The sequence below is a fragment of the Pollachius pollachius genome (assembly GCF_949987615.1).
Source record: "Pollachius pollachius genome assembly, chromosome: 2".
Classification (NCBI taxonomy): domain Eukaryota; kingdom Metazoa; phylum Chordata; class Actinopteri; order Gadiformes; family Gadidae; genus Pollachius; species Pollachius pollachius.
Window position 1 is genome coordinate 2,872,678 of NC_136935.1, and position 11,139 is coordinate 2,883,816.

The 11,139-nt window shown below is 46.5% G+C and overlaps 1 protein-coding gene across 1 annotated transcript in view; it reads right to left on the bottom strand.

The window, feature by feature from the left end:
• khdrbs2 (KH domain containing, RNA binding, signal transduction associated 2) overlaps positions 1–11,139 on the bottom strand; it is a gene marked incomplete at both ends in the record, with an annotated part of 38,040 nt that overhangs the window by 15,584 nt on the left and 11,317 nt on the right. Inside the window, one exon of the mRNA XM_079729358.1 lies at positions 3,430–3,546. Coding sequence (XP_079585484.1) covers positions 3,430–3,546 — 117 coding nt within the window. The remainder of the gene's footprint in view (positions 1–3,429; positions 3,547–11,139) is intronic.

Consider the following 11,139-nt stretch of genomic DNA (forward strand, 5'->3'; position numbering starts at 1 on the left):
CGTTAACTCTCCCACACTTGGGTACTTTTCCATTATCGTCTGGTGCTCCTTCAAGCATTCAGGAGCCTAACTTGTTGGAGATGCTCCGTCGTGATGGCTGGGAGGATAAATCTGACAGTTGTCTGTTGAGTTACATTTCTTACAAGCTGCTTTCAGAGGCAATATGCTCAGAGAGCCACGTTGCGCGCTCATGAAAAGGTGAACTCAAATATGACAAACAAAGCATTTTTTAAAGTGGTGTTTTTCTTTTCACCGTAGAAGCAATAACCTAAACTATCGTTAGTGTGACTGCTCATTTAGAAGACTGACAATGATCGCTCCGCACACTCTGCGAGTCACCCTAATGAGTCCATTAGTTAGAAATACCAGAGAACTAATTACCACGGGGGGACCAGCATAGCCGCCGATATTTAAAAGTTTTGCTCTAATGTAGTTGCTGAATTCTATAAAATGGATCGTCTGTGGGCTGAAAAACATTGTAGAAATTGATTCGCCTCACAGAAATTACCTTTAAATGTAAGTGCATTTTGATTGATTTTAAACAGTTGATGAAGCACCGTGGAGCTCAGTGAAGGCTTGCTTCCAGAGGATAGAGGAAGCACCAAAGTACAAAACAACTTTGAATCCGAACAAATCCAACTGTAAAACCCCACTGCCCATTATAACTGAGGTCGAAGACCAGCACTTCAAACCGTGGCAGTGAGCGAGCTTCCTGCTGGGACAGCATTGTAGGAAGAACCCAGAGAGATTCATGCTGGTATTGTGGGGCAGCAGCTCAATAGACGAGTGTCAGCCCCCCAGGCTAAAGCGGCCCGGCACACAGGTAGAAGACACAAGATTGCTTTTTTGGGTGTTGCTATTTGAAAAGGTAAATGGTCGGCACTGAGTGACACTCCATTTTGAGCGGTGTTGCGTGAAGTTTTTCGCTGGGTGCTGTCAAAACAGAACGCCATCAGAGATGTGTGTGTCTTCATTGACTACAATGGTCTTTCTTCTTTCTTTTTGGGGGGTTGGGCCGGTGTTGACGCAGGCCTTGCACCCACCGTCCCAGATGTGTGTGATGTCTGTCAGGGCCGGTGGAAGACGGCACATTGGCCACCATCCTCTAAACGTGCTGAGGCTGCACGGCCCGCGTCAGCATCTGGGCTCGGATCCCTCGACATACGGGAGGCCGTGATTAGCGCAGCCTCGGAAGCGGGCCAGCGCCTCGCCGCTACCGAGGACGACCAGCAGCCTCTGGAGGGGCCAGGGACAGTGTGCGTGTTGGGAGACGTGACCCGAGCTAACAAGGCCTGTTGTGGAAGTGATTTAATAAAAAATAAGCGACTCGGGACACTATTGTTTCGTAGTGCATTACAGGAGAAACATGCTCACAAAGCAGTTCAGATTCAGAACTCTCTCTCCCTCTTTCCAAGCTAAAGTTTCGGAGCCGTGCACACAGAGACTTTGATGGGTCTTAAGCCATACGTTTTAAAGGATTAATTAATAAAGGACATTAATATTATAGCACATAATGTGAATGTGTCCATTACCAGACACATGGAAGATTAACCTGCTTTGTCAGGCTGTCTTCACTTAGGGGTACTTCTGCTGATCGTATCAATACTACATGGGTGTAGCTGTCCACAAGTGTTTGAGCTCTACAAAATCTAAGCTATCTGAGCTTGTGGATGAGAACACCTCTCTGGTGATTATCTGTGGGCGACCCGATAACATAGAAGACGGGGCTTCCAGTGGACGAGTCTTCTGTATCAGGCTCTCCTCGACAATGAGGAAGAGAACCCTGGAGTCGTGGAAAACATCAGTCCATCAACATTACCGGCTTCCCTTTGTTCCACTTCACCTCATCCTGCAGTATTTGCTCCAGACCCTTTGAGCCAATGATCAAAGCCCTTTCTCCTGCAATCCCTCCTTATGCGTTCAAAACGTTGAGAAAATGGGCCCTACAACACGAGACAGCGGTCGACGTCTTTCCCCAACGTCCATCCGAACTCCCTCGACCAACAGGGGTGCACCACTCATCCAGCCTGATTCGGATCTCCCCCGGTCAATAACGGAATGAGAGGCGGACAGAGAGGGTGGAAATGGATACGCGCCGAGCCCGCGTTGACACGAAGGCCGTCACTCTGATCTCTCTGGCTGCTTCCGGCGTATCCTCCGTGCAAGCGGATCTCACACCTGTCTCCGCCGGTTCCTCAGGGTCGATGCTCTTTGGCAGAGCGGCCGGCGTCAGTCTCTCGCCGGCTGCCAGACGAGGAGTCTCGAACCGCCTGTTTAGTCGTATTGTGTTGTGGGATTGTTCCGCCTAAACAGCGGGCGCGTCACACGGCCTGAAGGACAACGCTGCTGCGCCCCGGGCGTATGAAGGAGACGCGTGCAGGAAGCATCGTCTCGTTGATTTGACGCGCTCTTCCTCCCGACGCCGTGACAAGCTCCTCGTGTCCTTTCAGTTTGAATGACGGCTCCTTTCATTTTGCAGGTTCAACGTTATTCCACTTGTTTCAATGCACACATAGCATGGTCGGTGTCTGTGCCTCTCTCACATTAGCACAGCTTTCTAATTTGGGCTAAGATCATGAGATTGCATTTTTGCCCGAAAACTCCTCTGCACTCTCTTAACTAGCTCGATGGTTGTGCCCTCGGGTGTGGATAAAAACATTGTTATGCTAATGGATTCACGGTGCATTGCACGGATAAGAATACGTTGGGGAGTATACATTGAATTATTATAGCTGAAGATAAAAAATATAATTGAAAATATTCTCAATAATGTATTCCCTTGTTGAAAAGCATCATGTGCCATCCTCTTCTCTCTTCATAAAACCACAGAAAGTTCTCTTCCCTAAAAATGTACGTAAACATTTGAAATTACTTATTATTTCCTACTCGGGGGGGTCTTGAGGTCGACCCCATTGTATTGACCCAATTCAAACTGTATCACGACAATTGGAACAGAGATAGCCTGTCGTCACGCTTGTTCCCACGGTAACTAAGGCGCTTACAGGGCCAGCGGTGATTGTGTGAGGACACCGCTCTACGGCTCCTCACAGGGGACACCGGGGTAAATAGCCCATGCTGTGTACTTAATCCCTTTGCTCTTTATCACAATTGGCCATATTTTAAAGTATATACAGCAGCAATAATAATACTAGGGTCTTCTGAAATGTATCTTGGATGATAGGACTCGAATGATATGAAAACCAAGACACTCGCATCAATGAAATCAATGACAAATACAACTCATAGGATAAACCTGATTGACAGTGTCTAATACATTTTCCTTAAATAGATAAACAAATGAGAATTGCAATGAAAAAATGGCAAAACACAAACAGCTCCACCCATCCGTGTATGTTTTTGTGACGGTCACGGCAAAACATCAGTGGGAAGAACACCAAACACATCCAGACGACGAGTGCTCCTTCATACCTTGCCTTTATCCCTCATTGAACCTTTGCCAAGAATGGACATCTTCGCTCCTGTCTCCTCTTGTAATCGCTTCATTGAATTTCCACGGGGACCCAGCAGCTTTCCGACGAAATTAAACTGTAACACAGGGGGGAAAGGACACAGACACACACACACACACACACACACACACACACACACACACACACACACACGCACGCACACACACGCACACACACACACACACACACACAGCCAGGGCTGTCAATAGCAATAGTTCTCTAATGGGTGGATAATGAACTGCACAGAGCAGATACAGTAAACCCCATCACCCCAACTGTCTGTTATGTTTACGTGTATTGTTCGTCTACAAACGAAATTTCCACCCTTACTGACTTGGTAAATAAATCACTTTTAGTTATTATATTTATCCACTTAGTATTCTTACTCATGTCCTGCTTTTTCCGTACCAAGAGCGATAAATAACAAACATACTTTACAACAACAGAAAAACATCTCCTCAGCATTTTAAAGACGGCTTAGCGTACCAATTATAAGCCGGCCATTTTTCAATACTTTCCCCCTCCCAATCCATTTTTAATGCATTGAGATCCAACCCCCGTGAACCTCACCCGGTCATACATCACCATTACACCGAGCTCAGCCCGACAGGGGGTGGGAAGGGAAGGTCAGAGGTACAGTATGACGTACACCTCTCGTCCACACCGCGCCCTTGAATGCTATTGACAAGCCGGGTAATCCGCGCTTTACATGCGCGGACACAAAATAACACACCCATATTGTTTCCCCAGGGTGTTATGGAGGAGGTCACGGCTGAGATAAACTATGAAATAATGAGTTTCTCCCTAATGGGAGTATGATGTAACGCTTCCCAGATGACAAAGGATTAGGAGGGTTACGGATGGAGACGCAGGGGATCTGGGGTTCCTGTTGTTAAAGGAAGAGACGAAGCAAACATCCAGACACCCACCCAAACATCGAGTATTTCACCAGACGAGCTGAAACTTGATACGATAAACAACATGGATATGTTTTTTCGACAGGGCTCGGGAGGCGAATATGAACCCAGACCATGTAAGTAGTTTTGGATGAAAGCGCATGCAAAATGACTTCCGTTGAATTCAAGGTTAATTCGTGGAGAAAAAAACAAAAAAAAACCCTACAGCTTGTAAAGGGGAGCTCTTCTACTCTGGATACGTATTTATTTGATCAATGTAATTATCATCTTAACCTTTAGAGGTGTGTGAAGAGATTTCCCCGGGAATGGGACCACCCTTGGAGGTGACCATTTGGTCCGTTTCCCCATTACACCCCTCATCTGTCCGGCCCTAACGCAACATTAACCTTTCAACCGTTCAGCCCTGCTCCTATGCCAGCTGTGCAGGCTCTGCACCTTGCCTTTTTACACTCAAATGATGATGATGGGAAGGGTTGAGACTAAAAAATGTGTACCTCCCGCCCCACCGCAAAAAAAAACAACAAGCTAAACATCCCAAAAACTCCCAGCGTCCTTGCCTCTCCACTCAGGCGTGTAAACAAGCCATTAGAGACCTTGCTGTTGTCTTTCTTCCCAGGGTTTCTTTTGAACGGGGGGAATATCTTGCTGCAGCTGGCGAGGAGTCTGAGAGCAGATGGTCCTCCTTGTGGCGGCTGCAGAGAGGAAACTCTCACCGGGCGGTAATAGGCGAAGAAGAAGGAGAAGGAGAAGGAGAAGGAGGAGGAGAGGGAGAAGGAGGAGGGGAAGGAGAAGGAGAAGGAGAAGGAGAGGGAGAAGGAGAAGGAGAGGGAGAAGGAGAAGGAGAAGGAGAGGGAGAGGGAGGAGGGGAAGGAGAAGGAGAAAGAGAGGGAGAAGGAGAGGGAGGAGGAGTGGAAGAAGGAGAAGGAGAAGGAAAGGGAGGAGGAGAGGGAGGAGGAGAGGAAGAAGGAGAAGGAGAAGGAGAGGGAGAAGGAGAAGGAGAAGGGGAAGGAGGAGGAGAGGGAGAAGGAGAGGGAGAAGGGGAAGGAGAAGGAGAAGGAGAAGGGGAAGGAGAAGGAGAAGGAGAAGGGGAAGGAGAAGGGGAAGGAGAGGGAGAAGGAGAAGGATAAGGAGAAGGGGAAGGAGAAGGAGAGGGAGAAGCAGAAGGAGAAGGAGAAGGGGAAGGAGAAGGAGAAGGGGAAGGAGAGGGAGAAGGAGAAGGAGAAAGAGAGGGAGAAGGAGAGGGAGAAGGAGAAGGGGAAGGAGAAGGAGAGGGAAAAGGAGAAGGGGAAGGAGAAGGAGAAGGGGAAGGAGAAGGAGAGGGAGAAGGAGAAGGAGAAGGAGAAGGGGAAGGAGAAGGAGAGGGAGAAGGAGAAGGAGAAGGAGAAGGAGGAGGAGAGGGAGAAGGAGAAGGAGAGGGAGAGGGAGAAGGAGAAGGAGAGGGAGAAGGGGAAGGAGAAGGAGAGGGAGAAGGGGAAAGGGAAGGAGAAGGAGAGGGAGAAGGAGAGGGAGGAGTAGAGGGAGGAGGAGAGGAAGAAGGAGAAGGAGAGGGAGAAGGAGGAGGAGAAGGAGAAGTGGCCTGTCTTCGCTACGCTCATGGATGTCAGCGGTTGCCCTGCGGTGTGTACTTTAGCCTTCGTAAATGGAGACCGTGGTTCAGGACTCGGACTAGGTTTTGAAGCAACGTCATCTCCGGTCTGTACACACGCTGATGTTAACCGGGCAGATAGGAGACGGATGGTGCTGTTAATGGGCCGCTCTCCACGCTCAGAGAGGACTTTGCGCAATAACACCAATTGAAAAGACAATCTAGCTCGATGGCCGCCAAAGAACACGGACTGCTTTGTGCTTTGCAAAAAGCGCGAGCAAGTGGAGACTCTTTGAAGCATTGCTGATTGAAATGGGGATGACGCTGACGTTGAGATAACAGTCATGGGCACGTCTCTCTCTTTTTTTCTTTTGTGAAGAAGCTTCTACACTTTTATCTTGTACGCCAGAAATTGTTATTTTCCTCTTTCTTCCAGAATGACTTAGGGGAAGCTGCTCGGGGTTGGTGCCAGAAACAAATCAGACATGAAGTGGGCAGGGTTTTGTTGTAACCCCGCCCCCTTTGACTTAATCCCCTCCCCTCTGAATTGCTGTGTGTTGTGTTCCTTCAGATGCAAACAGGATGAATGAGGATCTAATCACTGAGATGGAGTTGGCTGTTGACTCTTGTCAGCCTGGTCACGTTCAGCGAATACCTGTTTAAAATGTATGGGTTATATTAGGGACTGCCTCAAGCCGTGCAAATAATATAGGATTTATCGGAACAAGAAAGCAAAGTTATCCAGACAACTACTGGAGACAACTCCAGAAATACTAATGAAATTTTGTTGAATTAAAGTTAGTGCTTACAAAGTAATACCCTTTAATCAAGTATCATTCCCTTGATGAGATTGCTGTGACCCAAGGACAGGATCAGGAAGTGACCTCAAGAAAAACAAAGATTTTGCTAGCTCTGGAATCCCCAAACAGAGAAGAGTCTTCTGCGGCTGTGTCAAGGATCAAGCCATGTAAAGATTGCATTAGGGAATTTCTGATCTAATTACAGGCATTAGTGCACTGCAGCATTAAAACTCATCCCAGGGTAAAATTGTGTTAATGTTGGGCTGAGTGTTCAGAGCCCCAGGTAATCAAATGAACTATGATATAGTGGCTTAATGTCATGTTTAGGAAAATACTCACCTGTACGATAAGCTAGTGTGTTAATACGTTCCGCCTACTCTGAGATACAAAGATACTGGGTTGTGATACTGGTACTGCTTGTATCCCTTATGAGGGATACAAGTTTACCTTTAGAAGTCACCTCCCGGACCAATCAGCCACGACCAGGTTCACATGACACGCCTCTTTACCTGAACCACCGTTAAGACCAAAGCACAGGGTTCTCGCAGTTCATTACAGATCCAGATTGATGGCACCTCATATTTACTTGTAGGTCACATGCAAAACAGACCCATGTCTCTTGAAAGAACACGCTACACGTGAAACGGATCACCAGCCACTGCATAAAACAAACACTAATATTTGATCTAATCTTTAGCGGAGCAGAACAGTCAACACTGCGGCTAAGAGAGAACCTGTCACTGTAAGAGAAAAGGCAACGTCGGTCCCACTTACACACAGAGGAACGAGTGGCACGGAAAGTAATAAATAAAGCGTCCTACGAACCACTTGACAACAGCATGCAGGATTCTGTCTGAGGCCCGGCTGCCGGGCTGTGATCTCGGAGACACTTTGATTCCCTTCCAGTCACTCCACATGGTGATGTTTAAGCATGGCTCTTTATGCGTGTCGTTGTGCTGCTTGACGCCAGCAACACAGGGATCCGCGATTCAGAGTCAAATGATGGGTTTCGGTTGTTACCTAATTTGGATGATAAATCCGCCGTGAAGACACAGTGGTGGTGGGTGGCCCTGATTTTAAATGCTGCGATTGAATAATAAACTTGATTGCTACGACTGATGTTCTACCACAGACTTCTTCGGGATAATTAGAACATCGGAGACGCAGAGTGAGCTGTGTTATTTGTGTCTAATGGGTTTCTAGCTCATCAGGAAGTTGGGTGGATCAATAAAAGAACCCAAGCTCCATTTTGCGCAAAAAAACAACATAATATAACACATTGTAATTATGAATATATGGTGTATACATATACCATCACCATACCATGACACATTAAAACATCCTCTTCCCTTTGAATGAGGAACAGCAGGACGATAATAAATCCCTCCTCATACTCTTACAGCCCATCTTCACTGCGTCCCATTCTGGGCTCTGTAGACAAGGATGTTGTTTAACAAAATTAAAACTTAAACTTCCTGTTGGAGACAAATCAATCAATACACACCATCAGCTAGACAGCATACCCTAGTGTCAACTAATTAGGAAAGATCATTACAAACATCCCATCCTGCACTTTTATTTCTTTCCCTTCGATAAATCACCTGCTGTAAGCTAAAGTTGCTAGCCAGCGTTTAAATCTTTGACATTCGATATATCGGCGACAAAGTCGACAAAGGTTCTTTTGTAGTCCCGAATCTACTGAAATCTCTTTCAAGGATTGCAGATGGTCCCATAAATCATTGCAACTGGTCGTTTTTCACCCAGGGTTGATAACATTTAATCTGTACTCTGCTCTGTCACTTAAACTGCGTTCCATCAGACAAAGCCACCACCTTAACCGCGGGGCTCCAAGGGGAATCAACAGGGCCGGTGATGCTATCGCGAAGGATTTCGCCTTTCAAGTTCATATTCTGCATAGGGGGCTGCTGTTGTATTCAGAGCTTATCGGAGGAAAAACACCTTTTCCTTCCCGTGATGGACCTGTTTTCTTTGGGGACACTGGAGCGCTTTCTGTCTGGAATAATGGGTTTATTCTGTGGTTGGAGCACTGCAGCACTGTGTAAAGGTCACAAACCGACTCCGGGCAGATACTAGGGAAGAAGCCATGGGTTGGGCAAGATCATGTTTACACTTTAATTTGTATCTGAGTTTTACAGGCTAGACACGGTGTTGCAAACGGTTTGTTTGCCGCGCGCTCTGGAAATAGGTGTCATTTTTCACAATGAATGCGTTTTTATAAACGTATTGCTTAACCCAATGAGAGGTGCGCTCGGTGTCTGGGTTTGAATTAATCTTACAGACGGGTGACAGCATGACACCGAAGGGAATGCTGCATCAGCTTTCATTTCAAGATCAAGCTAGGAATATGCGTATATACTATAGGCATCTGTGTGTGTGTGTGTGTCTCTGTGTGTGTGTGGGTGTGTGTGTGTGTGTGTGTGTGTGTGTGTGTGTGTGTCTGTGTCTGTGCATGCGCGCAAGTTAGATTGTACGCGTGTATATGAGTGCGATTTTTAATTAGGCTTTGAATCTTGCAGACCAGCTGACATAATCCACACGATGAAATCAAATGATCTCGACACAACAAAAGCCATGCAGCAGCACAGCAAGAAAAATCAAATTGGGTTTGGAATGATGGTTGCCTGACAGCTCGCAGTGGCAACTGCCTTACAAAGAACGGCAAATGGACAGAATCAAGAAGGATAATGTGAGGAAGGACCAGCATGGGGCTGTTCCACCTAACGTGTTTATCACAGCGTGCACTCTTAATTTGAAAAGCCAACAATTCCTGATTTAAAGTCAAGGACAATTCTGAGTCATTTTTTTCGACTGCTTCTGGTTTGTTTGTCCGTATGTAAAAGTGGAGGCAATAGAACATTCCACACCTAAAAAAGCAATTGCCCCTAGCCTCATGAGACCATCCAGATATGCAATTAATATAAGTTTAGCCTTGGTCGGGCTGCAATTCATCTCCAAACGGCCTAACGTTTAAAAAAAAAAAAACACATCCGTTTTTTTTTGCTATCTAGGCTTTGGTGCTCCTTGCTTCGTCATCGACCATAACACCCCATCCCCCCGCACTGATTGGTCCAATCACTTTTTAATTCACTTTCAACGGCAAACCAATCTGAACAGAATGTGAACGTGCGGGATCAGGATAGCAGAAGAGGCTACAGTGGCTTCCCTTGGTTACACTACATCTGGGTTCTGCTTTCAAAGCCCATCCATCGCACAGAATAAGAACACTAGCAGAGCCACTGTGACAGGGCCTTGGCATAAGATCCCCAGGGAACAATAACAAAGTAACTATTATCTATCCGACCATATAGTAAGAGGGAGGCAGCAGAGATAGTGGGTGGAGATTACACACATAACGAGAACAGCTGCACATATACTTAATATAGGGTCATACTTTAAAATTGCGGACTGTTGAGAATGACTTTAAATTGCTTTACTATTTACTATGTACTCATTTAGCAGACACTTTCATCCAAAGTGACCTATAGTGAATTCAGATAAATGTGATTAAGAAACCGCTAGGGTAGTTATCTTGCTACCTATGAGGCCTACAAGTAGGCTGTGGAAACTGGGGATCGAACCCGGAACGTTATGGCTGAACAGACTAGTGAAAGATCCTGCCACTGAAAAAGAAAACTCGATGCTTGTTTTTCCGCAGAGCTGCAGACCAAGGCCAGAAACAATAAATAAATGCAATGAAAAATATACTTGATATACTCACACACATATATATATATATATATATATATATATATACTGCATACCTTATCATGCATACAATGCACTTTCTACTTCTGACTGAAAACACCCTCTGTTCTGTTTCCTAGGCTGCGTCCCCCAAACCCCAGCTCTCTATCCTGCTGTTCCAGTTGCTTTGTCCCCCGAACCCATCCCTCTTCCCACTGATGTTTCCCTCTCGTGGATCAAAAGGCTTTTCTCTCCAACGAAATGCACAATTAACGGGGAGCTGCCCCCAGCACAGCCCGCCGGTGCACCGGGGTCCACATCGGCCCTCGGCAGGGGCCTGGCCTGCTGACTTGGCAACTAGGTCATTGTAATTGTCGGACAACTTCTTTCATTCCCCTTTGGATGAGCCTGGGCTGCTTTATCTATCCCCTTTTTTTCTGTCTCGCCTGGCTGGCGCTGTACTGTATGTAGCTCATTATGCAGACCCGGCAAGACAACACTTTTTAACGGGCGCTTCTCTTTCCTCTTTTTCTATACTATGTATATTTCTGTCTGTTTCTAAGCTCAGTGTTGTCTGCATTGATTTATGCCTCCACTGTTGTTCCTCCTCTCGCTGGAAGCATTATTCGCCTGTCCGCAGTATGACAGTGTTTCCTGCGATA